The sequence below is a fragment of the Eucalyptus grandis genome, chromosome 5 (genome assembly GCF_016545825.1).
Source record: "Eucalyptus grandis isolate ANBG69807.140 chromosome 5, ASM1654582v1, whole genome shotgun sequence".
NCBI classification, from domain to species: domain Eukaryota; kingdom Viridiplantae; phylum Streptophyta; class Magnoliopsida; order Myrtales; family Myrtaceae; genus Eucalyptus; species Eucalyptus grandis.
Genome location: NC_052616.1, coordinates 37,355,641 through 37,374,796, shown reverse-complemented (window position 1 = coordinate 37,374,796; position 19,156 = coordinate 37,355,641). Strand labels below are relative to the sequence as shown.

The 19,156-nt window shown below is 36.1% G+C and overlaps 1 protein-coding gene across 1 annotated transcript; it reads left to right on the top strand.

Annotated features, from left to right (window-relative positions):
• The first annotated feature begins 9,787 nt into the window (after positions 1 to 9,787).
• Positions 9,788 to 18,968, top strand: LOC104446653 (TMV resistance protein N). Its single transcript, XM_039313665.1, has 6 exons — positions 9,788 to 10,260; positions 10,853 to 11,960; positions 12,046 to 12,324; positions 17,002 to 17,160; positions 17,434 to 17,511; positions 18,183 to 18,968. The coding sequence occupies exons 1-6, from the start codon at positions 9,788 to 9,790 to the stop codon at positions 18,966 to 18,968; spliced, it is 2,883 nt and encodes a 960-aa protein (XP_039169599.1).
• The last annotated feature ends 188 nt before the right edge of the window (positions 18,969 to 19,156 follow it).

The window sequence follows — 19,156 nt, the reverse complement described above, 5'->3', positions numbered from 1 at the left end:
TCTTATATAGCAAGGAAAAAACTATTTCTTGGGGATGGAAATTTCGAGGAAGCCACCAACCCTGTTTTCATGAGAAAACCTATGGCCTGGAGTTGTTTGTCGGTGCGTACAATAATTGAGTCTGCTGGGACCGGTACTAATCTACACCATCCACTCCTTTTGTAGGCCATTCACTACTTTTGTCAACCGCAAAAAAGCTAGGGCCAGTACTGATCTGCACTATTCCCTACTTTTGTCGGCCACAAGGAGCCCTGCGTCAATCACACCGTCCGATTAACGCGGTGGTGTACAGTCTTTAGGTGAAAATAAGTCCATGTGTTCACACCTTCGGGTGTCTTGGTCCACCCTATCGTTTTCCAAAGTACTAAAAATAAGTCGTACATCTCTGTTTTCTTAGCATAAAACCCAAGAAGATCAAGTGGCGAAGGAACTACCCGAAATTACTGTGTCAAATCTTAAGCTAAGAGTAGCTTCTGATTATTGAATTACATCGTCTAATGGCTTGTTCGTGGAAACCCCAAAGGATTTATCATGTTTTCTTGAGTTTCAGAGGCTCGGATGTCCGCAACAACTTCATCGATCATCTCTATAGAGCTCTTGACCTAAAAGGGATCTACACTTTTATTGATAGCGAGGAGCTTAGAAAAGGAGAGCAAATATGGTCGACGCTTGAGAAGGCAATTGAGAAATGACGCATCGTGATCATTGTTTTCTTTGAAGATTATGCTTCCTCATCGCAGTGTTTGGACGATGTGGCAAAGATCATGGAGTGCAAGGAAAAAGGAGACCTCACGGTCTTTCCTATGTTTTACAAAGTGGTGAAGCTCACGATCGGTTTTACTTTTCCAAAGAGTCCCCATCTCTCACATTTATCTCTTTTTTCCAAAAAAAAAAAAAAAAAAAAAACCACCGAATTCTTTTGTTCAATTTTGTCTCCAAAGCTCATAATAACACACATGACAACCATTTCATCTGTATTCCAAACTAATTTTTCTATTCGAGACTTACTTCTAAAATAGAAATTCATTTGGTACATAATTTCATTTTTTTATTTCTAGAATATATATTTTTACTCAAGAAATAGATTTGGAATAAAAATTTTATTTCTCTATTTAGAATAAAAATGAAAAAAAAGATATAAAAACTCTTCTCATTACTCGTCCTCTTTACTAGTCGATCACCCACTTGCCATTCACTGCCACCAGCCCACCTGCTGCTTGCCGCCGATCGTCGCCAGTCACTGGCAATGACCAAGTTGGATCTTTGTGTAATCCAAATCTAATAACTGTATACTCCTTCAAAAACCATTCTTTTTTTGTAACAATCCGCTCTCAAATGTTTTTGATCCAAATTTCCACAATTATTGGATTCGTGAAATACCTTGTCCGAATCATATCTAACTCTACAGCAAGGAATTAGGACCAATTCCACTATCTTGGAGTTGTCCAATAACTCTATATTTATGTTAGTTTGAGAGACATAAAACCAAGTACCAGTAACGAAAATTGCGAGTCCTTGGTATATATGTAAACATGCAGAGGTTCTCTATAGTACAGATGGAAGCCCAAGGCGAATGTTGAGTGAATCCGTGAAAGGACGGACGCGGAGAGAGAGAGAGAGAGAGAGAGGGAGGGAGGCAGGAAGGCAGATACAGAACAAATTGGTCCAACATAGGGTTCCCGACAGGATAACCTTTGCCAACCGCGTATATCTATGAGGCCCTACTCTTTGTCAGGGAGCTGATGCAGCCTCGCTATGACCTACTTTGTCATTTGCACCAGTCATTATGAATACGTATGATACTTATTTTATTTCTGTTCTCAATTTGTTTTTGAAATAAAAATTTGTTTAGAAAAATTATTTCGTTTTTTTTTTAATTTTTAGTATAGATTTTTATCTTACAAATAGATTTGGAATAGAAATTAAAAGAAAAAACTTTAACTTCTCTATTTTTGAAATAAAATTGAGAAATAAAAACTCTTTTCATTATTTGTCATCGCTATTAACCAGCCGCCCATCTGCCGTTGTTGATCACCATCCACTGTTCGCCCGGTTGCCATCCGTCGACGGAGACCAGTCGCCACCACCAACGATTGCCATAAGCCGGTTGCCGACCGCCATTTGCCAGTTGTCATATGCCATCCACCACCACCCGCCTCCGCTAATGGACCCTCCGCTAGTTATTGTCCATCGCCCTCCGGATGTCATCATCAAACAAATTTCTATGCCAAGAATAAAAATTTTATGTCATTATTAACTAGGTATTTTTGTTAAGAAATTTATCCAAAATAGAAAAACCTATTTCTTTTCTAAAAATTAATCTTTGACCAGAATAATTACCATTCCCGATTTCAAGGCCTCGTCTCTTCGCTTTCCGCTCCATCATCATGAATAGATAATTCAGCTTCTCTCTCTGCATTTTCCCATGCGGTTCGAATCCGACAGAAGAATCCAAAACCGCGCTGAACCACCCCCGTGACGAAACAATCCAAGGGCCAAGAAATTTTTGGCAACTACGGTGAAGCCCCTTTTACCCCTCTAGAAGGCGTTTCTGACGAGAGTAAAAATGCTTTCTTGAAACGAAGACCTTTTCTCTCTTTTTTGCAGTTTAAAAGAACAGCATGAAAGGGTAAGTCTTCTGCTTTTCTGTCTCGTAGCCTTTGGCTTGTAACTTCTTGAGCTTTATTCCCACCCTGTTTTCCCTTTTTCGTTCATTTGCATGTCGAGCCGTCCAGTGGGCCGCTTAAAATGAAGAAGTTCGTAATTGAGCCCCTGTTTTATTTGACACAAATAAGCTTTGTTTAATTCAAATGCATTGTGCCTAAACATAAATGTGTATTTTGTCTGAATGCAGAGAAATGCATTAAAAGATGCTAGTGTAGGACTCAGCTAAGCAAATGTTTTTTCTATTATTATTTAGGATCTAGTAGCACCATTATCAACGAACTCGATTCTTAGTTTTCTCATGAAATGAATGAAAGGACTACAAGCAAAAAAAATTATATATCAACGCAAGGTTAGAGGTATAAACTTTTAAAAAACGGACTCTTTTGACATTTGGTGAGTAATGTTGTGATTATCTTAGTATTAAAAAGTATTGTTGTCGTCACATGTATTATATGTTACCTGAGTAGTCATGTGTTAAATTACTACTTAGTGAAGAAGAAATCACTCGAAGTTGGGGATGTAATTTCAAGGAAGCAAGCAAAGTTTTTTCTGGTTGGTGAGCCTCCACTTCCTTTTTCAGCCGCGAAGAAGCTCGTGTCAATCGGACAAATCCAAGTAACGCGGTGGTGAAAAAAGTCCAGGTGTTCGCACCTATTACATATTGTAGTCCATACTTAAGCACCATGTTTTTTCAAAGTTGTGCCATTATTAATAGATCTATTTTTTTTTTTTTTGCTGGAACACTTAATTGTGTGTAATTATATATCTCTTGAGTGGTCTTGTGGTAAATTATTATACAGCAAGGACAAAAACTACTTCTTCGAAGGTTGGGATGAAATTTCGAGGAAGACCACCAGAATTGCTTTCATGAGTGAGCCTATGACCTAGATCACGAGAATCTTCCACCCTAGAGTTTCGTCTGTGCAATAATTTTGTCGGCCATAGAGAAGCTTGTGTCAATTAGCAAATTCAAATAACGCGGTGGTATGCAGTCTTTGGTAAAAATGAGTCCACATGTTCACACCTATTAGATAACTTGGTCCATCCTTAAGCACCATCATTTACCAAAGTTCTAAAAAAGTCGTGCATCTCTGTCCTCTAGTATAAGTATAAATCAACGGTGAAGTTTGAATTGTACTCAACCGTGACTTGAACGTGAAATAAGGTGTTTAAGATTGAATCAAAACTGATAATGCCACTTGTCAGTCAATTTTAGGAGTGGAACTCGTCTGATCGTGAAAGAAAAACCCGAAAGCTGTAGTTTTGCAGTGCACAAGCATCAAACTTTGGATCATAGCCCCATCGTGTCCGTGATCAATCTTAAGCATAAGGAATTTAAAATCCTTCAATTAGCCACGTCTTGTCTAATTCAATGTACATGAAAACCAAAGCACATGACATAATCACTGTAGCGTGTCCCTCACAGATTCTTCAAAAGAATTATAGTTTTAGGAGTGAAAGTCTGAAAATATCGCCCAAACTCTCGGAGACGGTGGCCACTTTGACCCACATTCTTAAATTGTTTTACGAGTTGACATCCATCGTTTTGTCAGGTTGATTACGAACAAAATACTCAGCCAGACTATAAAGCGATAATCAAATGTTTAAGGCTTGAGGATGTGGTTAAGCACAAGAAAAGTTAGCATACTCCACATCGCTCTTTCAGCACTACATTCCTTGGTTAAATCCTCATATCATGAGATCTCTTAAAGTAAATATATATATATATATATATATATATATATATATATATATATATATATAGTTCTCTTTTAATGTTTCGAAGACTAAAAAGCTTTGGTAATCGCCCTCGGGTGAAATTGCCGCATGATGGAGGCGAATAATGGCTCGACTAATCATGATGAGTGATTCGTGCTTCATTAAAAAAAAGTAATAAATAAGAAGAAGAAAAATACTACAAAATAGTCCAATGCATCAAACAAGTATGGGTGAATCCATATCAAAGCAGCAAGCAAAAAGGGGCTTGAATCGGATGCCATGTCAAATAAACAAAAGGTCATATTTGAAGATAGTGTTTGAATGTCGATCCAACATACGCAACTCAAAATACAAAGACGAATTCAGGCCAATCAGAGCAACATGCATGATCCATTGCGTACGATTCAATTAACAGCATTGAATTCAATCATATTGGCGCGCATGAGTCCAATGGTCTTTGCGCTTCTTGTTATACTAACCTTCTTCCTACGCTTGGGACCTTTTAATAATGAGCAAAATAGAGGATTGCATCTCGTAAGTAGAGGAGCAGTGGATTGGGCGAGAAGATTTTCTCTTTTTTAAATTCGCTTTCAATATAACTTCTGCTAGCTGCACCAATCGTCTTTTTCCCGAATTTTGATTGGGTTTCTATGCAATAGGTAGTGATAATTTTCGGTTATCGACACAAAATACTATTAATGATGTATGATGTTTAACTAGCTAATTTCGTGACAGGTGCAAACGTGTATGTGTTATTCATGGCTTAAATAAATGCAAAATAACATGCATGGGTCCGAAATGTAGCAGAGTTACTATGAATTAACACAAATCAATATTTAGGTGTCCGATTCATAGCATAAGTTTCATGATATAACATGGATGAGCCCACATAAGCAATACTATGCAATGCATGTTGCAAATGGTCGAGACAGGGAGTCCGTTTTATCAAAACCTATTTTTCAAATATTTTTACATTATTTTCAAAATGCTTGTATACACTAGACGCCTAACTTTTTAGCATAGATTTGACTCAAATTGACTAAGAGTATTACTTCCTTACAAATTTGATCGAAGGATATAATTAGATCATACTTGTTAACATTATTGTTGTCTACCGCAGTGGAGCTCGTGACTATCTCTCACAGTGGAGCACGTTCATGGTTGGCAGTGGGGTCAAATTGGCTCATGGCTTTTAAAGATCGGGCGTGGTGAAGCTAACCTTATGACATGCGGTACTTCAATTACAAAAGTGAAAATGAAGACTAAACAGATCAAAGCTATTTTCTGGAAGCTCGTGTGCGGTCTTTAGTGAAAATAAAGCCCATTTGTCTATACCTAAAGCCAATCTTGGTCCATACTTAAGCACCGTGTTTTTCCAAAGTTATACTACTATTATTACGTCTAATATTATTTTTTGCCGGCAGAATCTATTATGCGTGTAATTATATATGAGTGGCCTTGTGGTGGTAAATTCTTGCATAGCAAGGAAAAAACTATTTCTTGGGGATGGAAATTTCGAGGAAGCCACCAACCCTGTTTTCATGAGAAAACCTATGGCCTGGAGTTGTTTGTCGGTGCGTACAATAATTGAGTCTGCTGGGACCGGTACTAATCTACACCATCCACTCCTTTTGTAGGCCATTCACTACTTTTGTCAACCGCAAAAAGCTAGGGCCAGTACTGATCTGCACTATTCCCTACTTTTGTCGGCCACAAGGAGCCCTGCGTCAATCACACCGTCCGATTAACGCGGTGGTGTACAGTCTTTAGGTGAAAATAAGTCCATGTGTTCACACCTTCGGGTGTCTTGGTCCACCCTATCGTTTTCCAAAGTACTAAAAATAAGTCGTACATCTCTGTTTTCGTAGCATAAAACCCAAGAAAATCAAGTGGGGAAGGAACTACCCGAAATTACTGTGCCAAATCTTAAGCTAAGAGTCGCTTCTGATTATTGAATTCCATTGTCTAATGGCTTGTTCGTTGAAACCCCAAAGGATTTATCATGTTTTCTTGAGTTTAGAGGCGCGGATGTCTGCAACAATTTCATCGATCATCTCTATGGAGCACTTGACCTAAAAGGGATCTACACTTTTATTGATGGTTAGGAGCTTAGAAAAGGAGAGCAAATATGGTCGACGCTTGAGAAGGCAATTGAGAAATCACGCATCACGATCATTGTTTTCTTTGAAGATTATGCTTCCTCATCGCGGTGTTTGGACGAGGTGGCAAAGATCATGGAGTGCAAGGAAAAGGAGACCTCACGGTCTTTCCTATGTTTTACAAAGTGGTGAAGCTCACGATCGGTTTTTACTTTTCCAAAGAGTCCCCATCTCTCACATTTATCTCTTTTTTCCAAAAATAAAAAAAATAAAAAAAAATAACCACCGAATCCTTTTGTTCATTTTTGTCTCCAAAGCTCATAATAACACACATGACAACCATTCCATCTGTATTCCAAACTAATTTTTCTATTCAAGACTTACTTCTAAAATAGAAATTCATTTGGTACATAATTTCATTTTTTATTTCTAGAATAAATTTTTACTCAAGAAATAGGTTTGGAATAAAAATTTTTATTTCTCTATTTAGAATAAAAATGAAAAAAAAAAGATATAAAAACTCTTCTCATTACTCGTCCTCTTTACTAGTCGATCACCCACTTGCCGTTCACTGCCACCAGCCACCTACTGCTTGCCGCCGGTCGTCGCCAGTCACTGGCAATGACCAGGTTGGATCTTTGTGTAATCCAAATCTAATAACTGTATACTCCTTCAAAAGCCATTTTTTTTTTTGTAACAATCCGCTCTCTTGGCTGGCCACGACTCGTCTAATCCTCATCTCAAATGTTTTTATCCAAATTTCCACAATTATTGGATTCGTGAAATACCTTGTCCGAATCATATCTAACTCTACAGCAAGGAATTAGGACCAATTCCACTATCTTGGAGTTGTCCAATAACTCTATATTTATGTTAGTTTGAGAGACATAAAACCAAGTACCAGTAACGAAAATTGCGAGTCCTTGGTGTATATGTAAACATGCAGAGGTTCTCTCAAGTACAGATGGAAGCCCAAGGCGAATGTTGAGTGAATCCGTGAAAGGACGGACGCGGGGAGAGAGAGAGAGAGAGAGAGAGGGAGGGAGGGAGGCAGGAAGGCAGATACAGAACAAATTGGTCCAACGTAGGGTTCCCGACAGGATAACCTTTGCCAACCGCGTATATCAAAGAGGCCCTACTCTTTGTCAGGGAGCTGATGCAGCCTCGCTATGACCTACTTTGTCACTTGCACCAGTCATTATGAATACGTATGATAATTATTTTACTTCTGTTCTCAATTTGTTTTTAAAATAAAAATTTGTTTAGAAAAATTATTTCGTTTTTTTTTTTTAGAATAGATTTTTTATCTTAAAAATAAGTTTGGAATAGAAATTAAAAAAAAAACTTTTACTTCTCTATTTTTGAAATAGAATTAAAAAATAAAAACTCTTCTCATTATTTGTCATCGCTATTAACCAGCCGCCCATCCGCCGCTGTTGATCACCATCCACTGTCCGCCCGGTTGCCATCCGTCGATGGAGGCCAGTCGCCACCACCAACGATTGCCATAAGCCGGTTGCCGACCGCCATTTGCCGGTTGTCATATGCCATCCACCACCACCCGCCTCCGCTAATGGACCCTCCGCTAGTTATTCTCCATCGCCCTCCGGATGTCATCATCAAACAAATTTCTATGCCAAGAATATAAATTTTATGTCATTATTAACTGGGTATTTTTGTTTAGAAACTTATCTAAGTATAGAAATAGAAAAACCTATTTCTTTTCTAAAAATTAATCTTTGACCAGAATAATTACCATTCCCGATTTCAAGGCCTCGTCTCTTCGCTTTCCGCTCCATCATCATGAATAGATAATTCAGCTTCTCTCTCTCTCTGCATTTTCCCATGCGGTTCGAATCCGACAGAAGAATCCAAAACCGCTCTGAACCACCCCCGTGACGAAACAATCCAAGGGCCAAGAAATTTTTGGCAACTACAGTGAAGCCCCTTTTACCCCTCTAGAAGGCGTTTCTGACGAGAGTAAAAATGCTTTCTTGAAACGAAGACCTTTTCTATCTCTTTTGCAGTTTAAAAGAACAGCATGAAAGGGTAAGTCTTCTGCTTTTCTGTCTCGTAGCCTTTGGCTTGTAACTTCTTGAGCTTTATTCCCACCCTGTTTTCCCTTTTTCGTTCATTTGCATGTCGAGCCGTCCAGTGGGCCGCTTAAAATGAAGAAGTTCGTAATTGAGCCCCTGTTTTATTTGACACAAACAAGCTTTGTTTAATTCAAATGCATTGTGCCTAAACATAAATGTGTATTTTGTCTGAATGCAGAGAAATGCATTAAAAGATGCTCGTGTAGGACTCAGCTAAGCAAATGTTTTTTCTATTATTATTCAGGATCTAGTAGCACCATTATCAACGAACTCGATTCTTAGTTTTCTCATGAAATGAATGAAAGGACTACAAGCAAAAAATTTATATATCAATGCAAGGTTAGAGGTATAAACTTTTAAAAAACAGACTCTTTTGACATTTGGTGAGTAATGTTGTGATTATCTTAGTATTAAAAAGTATTGTTGTCGTCACATGTATTATATGTTACCTGAGTAGTCATGTGTTAAATTACTACTTAGTGAAGAAGAAATCACTCGAAGTTGGGGATGTAATTTCAAGGAAGCAAGCAAAGTTTTTTTCTGGTTGGTGAGCCTCCACTTCCTTTTTCAGCCGCGAAGAAGCTCGTGTCAATCAGACAAATCCAAGTAACGCGGTGGTGAAATAAGTCCAGGTGTTCGCACCTATTACATATTGTAGTCCATACTTAAGCACCATGTTTTTTCAAAGTTGTGCCATTATTAATAGATCTTTTTTTCTTTTTTCTTTTTTGCTGGAACACTTAATTGTGTGTAATTATATATCTCTTGAGTGGTATTGTGGTAAATTATTATACAGCAAGGACAAAAACTACTTCTTCGAAGGTTGGGATGAAATTTCGAGGAAGACCACCAGAATTGCTTTCATGAGTGAGCCTATGACCTAGATCACGAGAATCTTCTACCCTAGAGTTTCGTCCGTGCAATAATTTTGTCGGCCATAGAGAAGCTTTTGTCAATTAGCAAATTCAAATAGCGCGGTGGTACGCAGTCTTTGGTAAAAATGAGTCCACGTGTTCACACCTATTAGATAACTTGGTCCATCCTTAAGCACCATCATTTACCAAACTTCTAAAAAAAGTCGTGCACCTCTGTCCTCTAGAATAAGAATAAATCAACAAGAAGAACAAGTAGTGAACGACCTACCTGAAAGCACAATTTCAAACCTTCAGCTAGTACTCATTGTTGTTTGTTAAAATCCATCGTATGATGGCTTCTTCGCCAAAATCCAAAAGTATTTACGATGTCTTCTTGAGTTTCAGAGGCACGGATGTGCGTAAGAGCTTCCTTAGCCATCTCTACCAAGCTTTAGATCAGAATGGAATACACACTTTCCAGGATAGGGAGAAACTGAGAAAGGGAGAACAAATATCAGCGACTCTTATGAAGGCCATTGAAGAATCGTGCATTGCAATCATCATTTTTTCCGAGAACTACGCTTCCTCATGGTGGTGCTTGGAAGAGACGGCGAAGATTATGGAGTGCAAGGAGCAAAAGGACCTCACCGTTCTACCAGTGTTTTACAAAGTGGACCCAAGAGAAGTGAGAGAGGGGAGAAAGAGTTATAGGGAAGCTCTGGATAAGCATGAGGATAAGTTCAAAAATGATCTAGAGAAAGTGAAGAAATGGAAAAAAGCTCTTTTTGATGCTGGTGACTTGTTCGGGTGGCATTTGAATGATGAGTAAGTTCAAAGTAGCTCAATTTTTGTGTGAGAAGCTGATCTTTACAAGTAAGTATAAAGACTGTTTGCATTAAAAAAAAAATGACAGACAGATGATTGTAGTAAAAAATGTTAAAACTTGATCTACCAATGGATAGAATGTTAATTGGCATTATTGCACTTAAACCCATTTCTTTGAATGAAGTAAGAAAGTTCGCAGCAATAGATAATTAGTGTGTACAAGCCATGTAAGGCAATAACGTTGTGCTTTAGGTATTTAATCAAATCAAAATCTTAACCACCGTTTAAAGTCCTAAATAGCTCTTTTTGATGAAGCATATAAATATATTACATATAACAGTCAAAAGGGAAAGTAAGTAAATCATCATATATAAATCAACAGAGCATGAATCACTTGGCTGACCAAAAGTTGAATCCCATAATGGTTGTTTTGATTGGTTTTCTAATTCGACTCAGTGAGAAAATTTTTTGTTTTGGCTGTGATTATTTGAAAATGTGACGTATTTTTTTCATTGTTAGCTTATGATTGCTTGTTATTTGCTTATTCAAATTGCTCAAAAGATGCTCCAACCTCTTTTTCCATTTTTGACAGAGATGAGTCGAAGCTTATACTGCAAATTGTGAAGGAGATTTCCAATCACCTTAACCTAATGCCGTTGTATGTTACTAGGCATCTGGTTGGGATAGAGACTCCAGTTGTTAAGTTGAAAGAGATGTTCAACCTTGCGTCTGATAATGATGTTGTCATGGTGGGGCTATGGGGACAAGGAGGGATAGGGAAAACAACATTAGCAAAAGTTCTTTACAATTCTATGTTTAGACAATTTGACGGTTCATGTTTTCTCGGAAATGTTCGAGAAGCTTTGAAAGATTCCAAGGATTTAGTTCCATTGCAAAACAAATTACTATCCGATGTTTTATCACTGCAAAATGGATTGGTAGTCACCAATGCTGATAGAGGTATCAATATCATACAACATAGACTTCGTCACAAAAAAGTTCTCCTTGTCCTTGATGATGTGGATGACTTGTACCAGTTACATGCTTTAGCAGGAGAAAGCAAATGTTTTGGTAATGGAAGTAGGGTCATTATTACTACAAGAAATAAACATTTGCTTACTTGTTATGGAATTGATCAAGATCATGTATATAAAGTTAAACCACTGAGTTACCATGAAGCTCATGAGCTGCTTAGCAATCATGCTTGTTTGACACTCCAAAAATTAGAAAACATGACAGATTTGGTGAAAAGAGTTCTAAATCATGCTAGAGGACTTCCTTTAGCACTTGAGGTTCTTGGTTCCTACTTATGTGGTAAAAGAGAAGATATTTGGGAAAGTAAACTGGAGAAAGTTTCTAGGATTCCCAACAAAACCATTAATGATGTTCTCAAAATAAGTTACGATGGACTAGAAGAAAATGAGCAAGAGATTTTTCTCGACATTGCCTGCTTTTTTAAGTGGAGGGATAGCAAATACATAAAGAAAGTCCTTGATAGTTGCGATGTTCAGACAACTGTAGGATTTGATATACTCATCGAGAGGTCCTTGATAAGCATTGACAATGGAATACTACAAATGCATGACTTGATTCAATCGATGGGCATGGAGATTGTGAGACAAGAATGTCGTGATGATCCCAGAAGTCGCAGCAGACTATGGCGGTATGATGATGTTGTCGATGCTTTGTCAAGCGATGTGGTAAGACTTGCCAACATGACCAAAATATTGCTCCTTATTTTTTACTCTAATTATTGAAAAAGCTGAAATACTCTTATATATGCAGGGAGATTGTGCTGTGAAAGCCATTGTATTGGAGCCACTTGAGCTAAAAGAGCTAAGTGTCCATCCTAACGCTTTTTCAAAAATGAGAAAGTTGAGATTGCTCATCCTACGCAATGTTCATATTTCTTTCCATGGTCCAATATCTCTTCCTAATGAGCTAAGATGGATGGAATTTGCTGGAAGTGGTCCTTGGATTCCAAAATTTCCTTCTAGTCAAAAGAAATTAGTAAGTATTGATATGGGGAAAGGCAGTATCACAGAAGTCGTAAAACACTTTAAGGTGAGCATTTATCTACATAGACTGTTTTATTATCCTACTTCATTTGTATGGGCATATGTGTGTTAGATGTACTATTAATCGTATGGAAATGGTGTTCCACTGTTTTAGAAGCCACTTCTCTATTTTCTTTCATAATGATGTTAACTATTTGTGTTGGAAATAACGTGCAACAAACTGGCATTTGAAAAACTGAGGGAAACAACTTTACTAGAAATATCCAATGGAAACATTTTTCTGATAAAATACACAATACAAAGAAATTTTTTTATAATATGCATAAAGAGCATATTTGAAATTTTTTTATGAAGGTCATTGGATCATGACTAAATTCAAATTTTAATATATTGAAATATGTGAGAGAAAATAAAATAACCAATTTCATATAGTTGTCCATGGGTATTATATCTGTAAAATAAGCATTCGAGGCTCATGGATAGAAGGAATAAAAAAGAGGTTGAAATCCCTCACAATTAGAAGGTTTTTATTACGTTATGTACAAGGACAAATACACACACACACACACACACACACATATATATATATATATATATATGTATGTATGTATGTATGTAGATGAATCTCAAATACTTTCTAAACCTAATATCTCTAACTATTGATGTAGTTTTATTTCAAAATCAAATCTACCTAGGGAAGAAATTCAAAATGTAAATATGCTAGTATAAGCTATTTCACCTAATTCTAACTATGTCACTAGTTTACATATGAACAATTTTATATACAAAAAAGAATTGTCTAATGATCAAATAAAAGGAAACAAAAACATGATGAACCAACCCATTGTCATATTTATAAAAGAAAATACACCCAAGGAATAGCTGGCCAAATGGTCAAGCATTTGATTTAGATGTGGTTGGTCAGATACCTTAATCACAATATGTCGCATTCAAAATAACCTTAGAGGTCACATAGTATTCAGGTTATGGAGGCTTATTCAATGTATGTCGTAAAGGGCGGGTTTTGTCCTGCACTGTGCTGTAAAAAAGGCATCATTAATTGCTCAAATCAGTTATGAAGGAGCAACATTTCTAAGTGCATGTAATTATATATCTATTAGACATCTTGCTAGTAATGCGTGTACAAATTCAATATAAGTGATCCCATAGGGGCATGCCACCAGGAATTGTCCCCAATTATAAGGTGATATAAATTATAACTAATTCATTCAAAAAATTTTGGCAATCCTTAATTCAATATTTGTTCTCCCCAATTATTCGGTGATATAAATTATCTCCATCAACTATATAGTAATAGGAGTTGTCTTTGATCATATCGGAGTAATTTAGAAATTTAAATTAACTAGCCCTTAATTTTTTTCCATGTTTGTTAACGTGCAATTCTTTAATACGAAATGTAATTATCTGAAATATATACAAAAAGAATTGTCATATTTAATGTATCAAAACATCATATGGTATGATTTTGTTATTTGCTAGAATTATTTTTTGTTTGATATATAGTATTTCTTTGCTTGTAAAACCGATGTTTAATTTTCTAGTAATCACGATATATCTTTATTGGTCAAGTATGGAGTATCATGTTATATCTAACTTTTTTGATCATTGTCTAGAATAATTTATTTGAAATCATTTTAATATTGTGTATTATATATTATATAACTATTTAAACTAAATTATATATTATATGACTTAATCTCGTGTAAGCTTTACTGTATATACATAAAAATTTGTATTTATTGGTAAAGTTTCAAAGGGTTTTGTAATTTCTCAATACTATATATATGATAATTTTGAATGAAAAGTTATTAATAGGTTAAGAAATTTACGTAGAACCCTATATAGTAGGGTTCAAGTTGTCTGATCTAACGATGCTCCTTGCCTCCTTTATCATGAAGAGAATTGTGGCCTAAGGATGAAAATCATTAAAAGTGGCAACGGCATTATACAAATACCCTTATTTCCCTTTCAGAATGTTTATGGTAGTTGGTTTTGTTGTTTTTGCAGGACTTCCAACAATTGAGGTACATTAAATTGCGTGATTGCAAGTCGCTCATCAGTACACCCAATATCTCATGTACTCCAAATCTCGAAAAATTGAAACTCTGGAATTGCAAAAACTTGGTAGAAGCCCACGACTCGATTGCATATCATGACAAGCTCCGGGTCTTGCATTTTAAATGGTGCCCTAAACTTCGTGTTTTTCCGAACGAGCTCAAGTCAAAAAATCTTCAAGATCTCAACCTTTTCGTTTGCTCAAAATTGGAAAGATTCCCCGATATTCCAAATGAACTCAGAGGCTTGAAAAAACTTTCCATACCACATACCACTTTAAAAGAACTTCCTACATCAATAAAAAATATTGTCTCTCTAGAGGTAATACATTTAGATATGGGCAAAAACCCTATAAGTAGTCCACCTAACATTTACAAGTTACAAAGACTTCAATGGTTCAAATATTTTCTCCGCCGAATCGTGTTTCCAAACCTCTGGAATTCAGGTGATCCATGCATGAAGATCGGACTTCCAAATTTAAATGTGTCAGACCTTTTAAATTGTAATTTGTCCCAAGTAGAGTTTCTTGAGGATCTTTCTTGTTTTCCCTTGTTGAAAATCTTAACTCTGTCGGGGAACAATATTACTAGCCTTTCTACATCCATCAAGCGTGATCATTTGTCCACATCATCAATTAGTAAGGTGAGCATTTATCTACATAGACCTTTTTATTATCTACTTCATTTGTATGGGAGTTTGAGTACTGTATGCACTAGTATCCCTAAGGAAATGGTGTTCCTCTGTTTTAGAAACCACTACTCTATTTTCTTGCAGAATGTTGTTAACTACTTGCGTTGGAAATAACGTGCATTATAATTGGCATTGAAAAATTAAGTGAAACATCTTTATAAGAAATCCGCAATGAAAACATGTTGCGGGTAAAGTATACGATATGAACAAAATTTATTATTATATGCAGAAAGAAAAAATTTGAATTTTCTTATGAAGGCCATTGAATCATGATTAAATTCAATTTTTAATATATTGAAATATGTGAGAGATAAAATAAAATAACCGATTTCGTGTATTTGCCCATGGGTATTATATTTCTAAAATAAGCAACTGAAGATCATGGATGGAAGGAATGAAAAAGAGGTTAAAATCCCTCACCAAGTAGAAGGTTTTTAATATATATAGAAGGACAAATACTTTCTAAACCTAATATCTCAAACTATTGATGTAGTTTTATTTCAAAATCAAATCTACCTAGGGAAGAAATTCAAAATGCAAATATGCTAGTATAAACTATTTCGCCTAATTCTAACTATGTCACTAGTTTACATATAAACATTTTTATATACAAAAAATAATTGTATAATGGTCAGATAAAGGGAAACAAAAACATGACGAATTAACCCGTTGACATATATACAAAAGTAAAAACACCCAAGAAATAGCTTGTTAAATGGTCAAGCATTTAATTTAAATGTGGTTGGTCAGATATATTGATCATAATATCTCACTTTCAAAATAACCTTAGAGGCCACGTAGTCTCCAAGTCATGGAGGCTTTCCAATGTATGTTGTAAAGGGCGGCATTTGTCCTGCACCGTGCTGTAAAAAAATACATCATTATTTGCTCAAATCAGTTCTGAAGGAGTAGCATTTCTAGGTACCCATAACTAAATATTTATTAAACATCTTGCTAGTAATGCATGTACAACTAATTCAATATAAGTGATCCCATAGGGGCATGCCACCAGGAATTGTCACCAATTATAAGGTGATATAAATTACAACTAATTCATTCAAAAACTTTTGGCAATCCTTTATAATTCAATATTTGTTCTCACCAATTATAAGGTGACATAAATTATCTCCATCAACTATAAAGTAATAGGAATTGTCTTTGACAATATCGGAGTAATTTAGAAATTTAAACTAACTAGCCCTTAATACGAAATGTAACAGGAATTGTCTTTTTTCCATGTTTCGTACCGTGCAATTCTTAAATACGAAATGTAATTTTCTGAAATATATATATATATATATATATATATATGAAAAGAATCATGTCATATTTACTGCATCAAACATTAAATGGTATGATGTTATTACTTGCTAGGATTAGTTTTTGTTTGATATATAGCATCCCATTGTTTGTAAAACCAACGAGTGATTTTCTAATAATCATGCTATATCTTTTACTGGTCTATCATGTTATGCCTAACTGTTTTGATGATTGTCTAAAAATTTATTTGTGATTTCTTTTTAATAATGTGTATTTTTATATATTATATAACTTTTTAAAATAATATCTAAAAATGAAATGATAAGGGTTATCTCTTATTCGCTAATGTGATCATAAAAACTAAATTGTTAGGTAAAACTCGCTCGTGAATGTGAGCTTTACTGTAGACACATAAAAATTTGTATTTACTGGTAAAGTTTCTAAGGGTTTAGTAATTTTGTAATACTATATATACATAGTAACGTTGAATGAAAAGTTATTAGTAGGTTTAGAAATTTACTTAGAACCCTAAATAGTAGGTTCCAAGTTGCCTAATCTAACGATGATTCTTGGTTCCATCCACATGAAGAGAATTGTGGCCTAAGGATGAAAATTCTTAGAAGTGGCAACGTTATATAAGGATACCCTATTTTCCCTTTTAAAATGTTTATGGTAGTTGGTTTTGTTGTTTTTGTAGGACTTCAAGCAATTGACGGACGTTGAATTGAGTGACTGCGATTCGCTCGTTATTACGCCCAACCTCTCATGTGCTCCAAATCTCAAAGAATTGAAACTCTTGAATTGCAAAAACTTGGTAGAAGCCCACGAGTCGATTGCAAATCATGACAAGCTCCAAGTCTTGCATTTTGAATGGTGCCCTGAACTTTGTGTTTTTCCAAATGTGCTCAAGTCAAAAAATCTTCGAAATCTCAACTTTCTTGTTTGCTCAAAATTTGGAAGATTTCCCGATATCCCACATGAACTCGGATGCCTGAAAAGACTTTCCATACTACATACTGCTATTAAAGAACTTCCTACATCAATAGAAAATCTTGTCTCTCTAGAGGTAATCCTCTTAGATATTTGCAAAAACTCAGTAAGCATTCCATCTAATATTTACAATTTACAGAAACTTCGATGCTTCAAATCTGCTTTTGGCCCAATCGTGTTTCCAAACCTCACGGATTCAGCTAATCCGTGCATGAAGGTTGGACTTTCAAATTTAAAAGTCTTAGACCTTCTCAATTGTAATCTGTCCGAAGTAGAGTTTCTTGAGGATCTTTCTTGTTTTCCCTTGTTGGAAGACTTAATTCTGTCGGGGAACAATATTACTAGTCTCCCTATATCCATCAGTAAGCGTGATCGTTTGTCTGATTTGTCAATTAGTTATTGCCATCAATTACAAGAGATTCCCAAGCTTCCGCCATTTTTAAATTTACTGCTCGCAAATGGGTGCGAATCTCTACAAACAAATGGACATTTAACTTCAATTGATCATTGGGTCCATCGAGGATTGACCGTGGTTGACACTGCTTCAATTGCCAAGGTCAGATTCTCTCTCTCGTGCGCACACATATCGGTGTGGAGAATATGTTCAAAACAATATGTGCTTTTATATTGCAATAGCTGAAAATGCAAAATCAGAGGTTTGAGAAAACCAAACGAATATAAAGTGATCCTACACTAATATTTATGTAGTGAAGGTGGCTAGCATAGTTTTTATGGGAATGATTTTTATCACATGAGACTTCTATCTTAACGCAAGCTGGGATCAATGGATCCCTCCTCATTTACGGAACTTTTTATTCACTTGGATTACTTACTAAACTCAAATTGAATTCTTCTAAGGTGCTTTCTAACAGTCTATTTTTGTAACAGGGATTTCCTTGCACTACTTTTATTCTCCCTAAAGGAGAGATGCCAAAGTGGCTTCAAACAGTTGAAGATGGTTTTCTATCTTTCATGGCTTCAAAGGACTTATATGACAAGTTTCTTGGATTGATTATATGTGGCGTACGTGACAATGAAGGCGATTATTGTTCAATTCACTTTCACCCATATTTTAATGGCAAATACTACAATGCCAACGGAATAGGGGGCGAATCGGATCCAAGGGGCTGCAGATCGGATCCAGGTGGCATTCTCATAAACTATATTGCACCATTTGACTTATGGGGAGCATTCCCTTTTGATCAAATTGATGGGAGTTATGCACAATTCAACCTTAAATTATATAGCGGAGGCGTGAAAAAGTGGGGATTTCGAATAATATGCAAGCAATTAGAGGATGATTTAAAAGCTACGCTCCGAGACAATAAGTTAATTGATCCAGCTTTCCTCTACGAGGTTGGTCATGACTCAACAGATCCAGAAGTCGAGAGTTCACATGTGCATGGAGACAACCCAATCGAAATGGATCAACTAAAAAACTTGCAAGAGAGTTCATATATGCTTGAAAACAGACTGATCGAATTTGATCTAGATTGTCCACCGAGTTCTTTTGATTATGATAAAGTGATATCAATGAGACATCGTGAGATCACTGTTCATGGACGCATGCTTCCTGGAGACCCGCGCAGCCTGGGGAACAAAAAGTACAAGCTTTGGTTGGAAGGATATGGAAACGTGCTAAAGGAGCAATACCTTGAATATTACGGTGAGTGAACTCCCGCTGATCTTCATTACAATGCCTTCTTTCTTCTCGTTCCTTCTCGTTTTCCTTTCTCCACGAAAAAAGAAACTTATAAATAAAATTCTGTAATTCTGCCTTCTCTTTTTATCTCTTTTCTTTGTGTGAAGTTCTTCCTTTTGGCTAAATCCTCTTTTCTCCGCCCTACCCAAACTTCTAGCTC

Bases quoted from the DNA above. Each gene is read 5' to 3' on its own strand.
- LOC104446653 (XM_039313665.1), top strand. From the start codon at position 9,788: ATGGCTTCTTCGCCAAAATCCAAAAGTATTTACGATGTCTTCTTGAGT. The intron at 11,961-12,045 runs GTAAGACTTGCC...TTATATATGCAG, and splicing joins ATGCTTTGTCAAGCGATGTG to GGAGATTGTGCTGTGAAAGC. The intron at 12,325-17,001 runs GTGAGCATTTAT...TTGTTTTTGTAG, and splicing joins AAGTCGTAAAACACTTTAAG to GACTTCAAGCAATTGACGGA.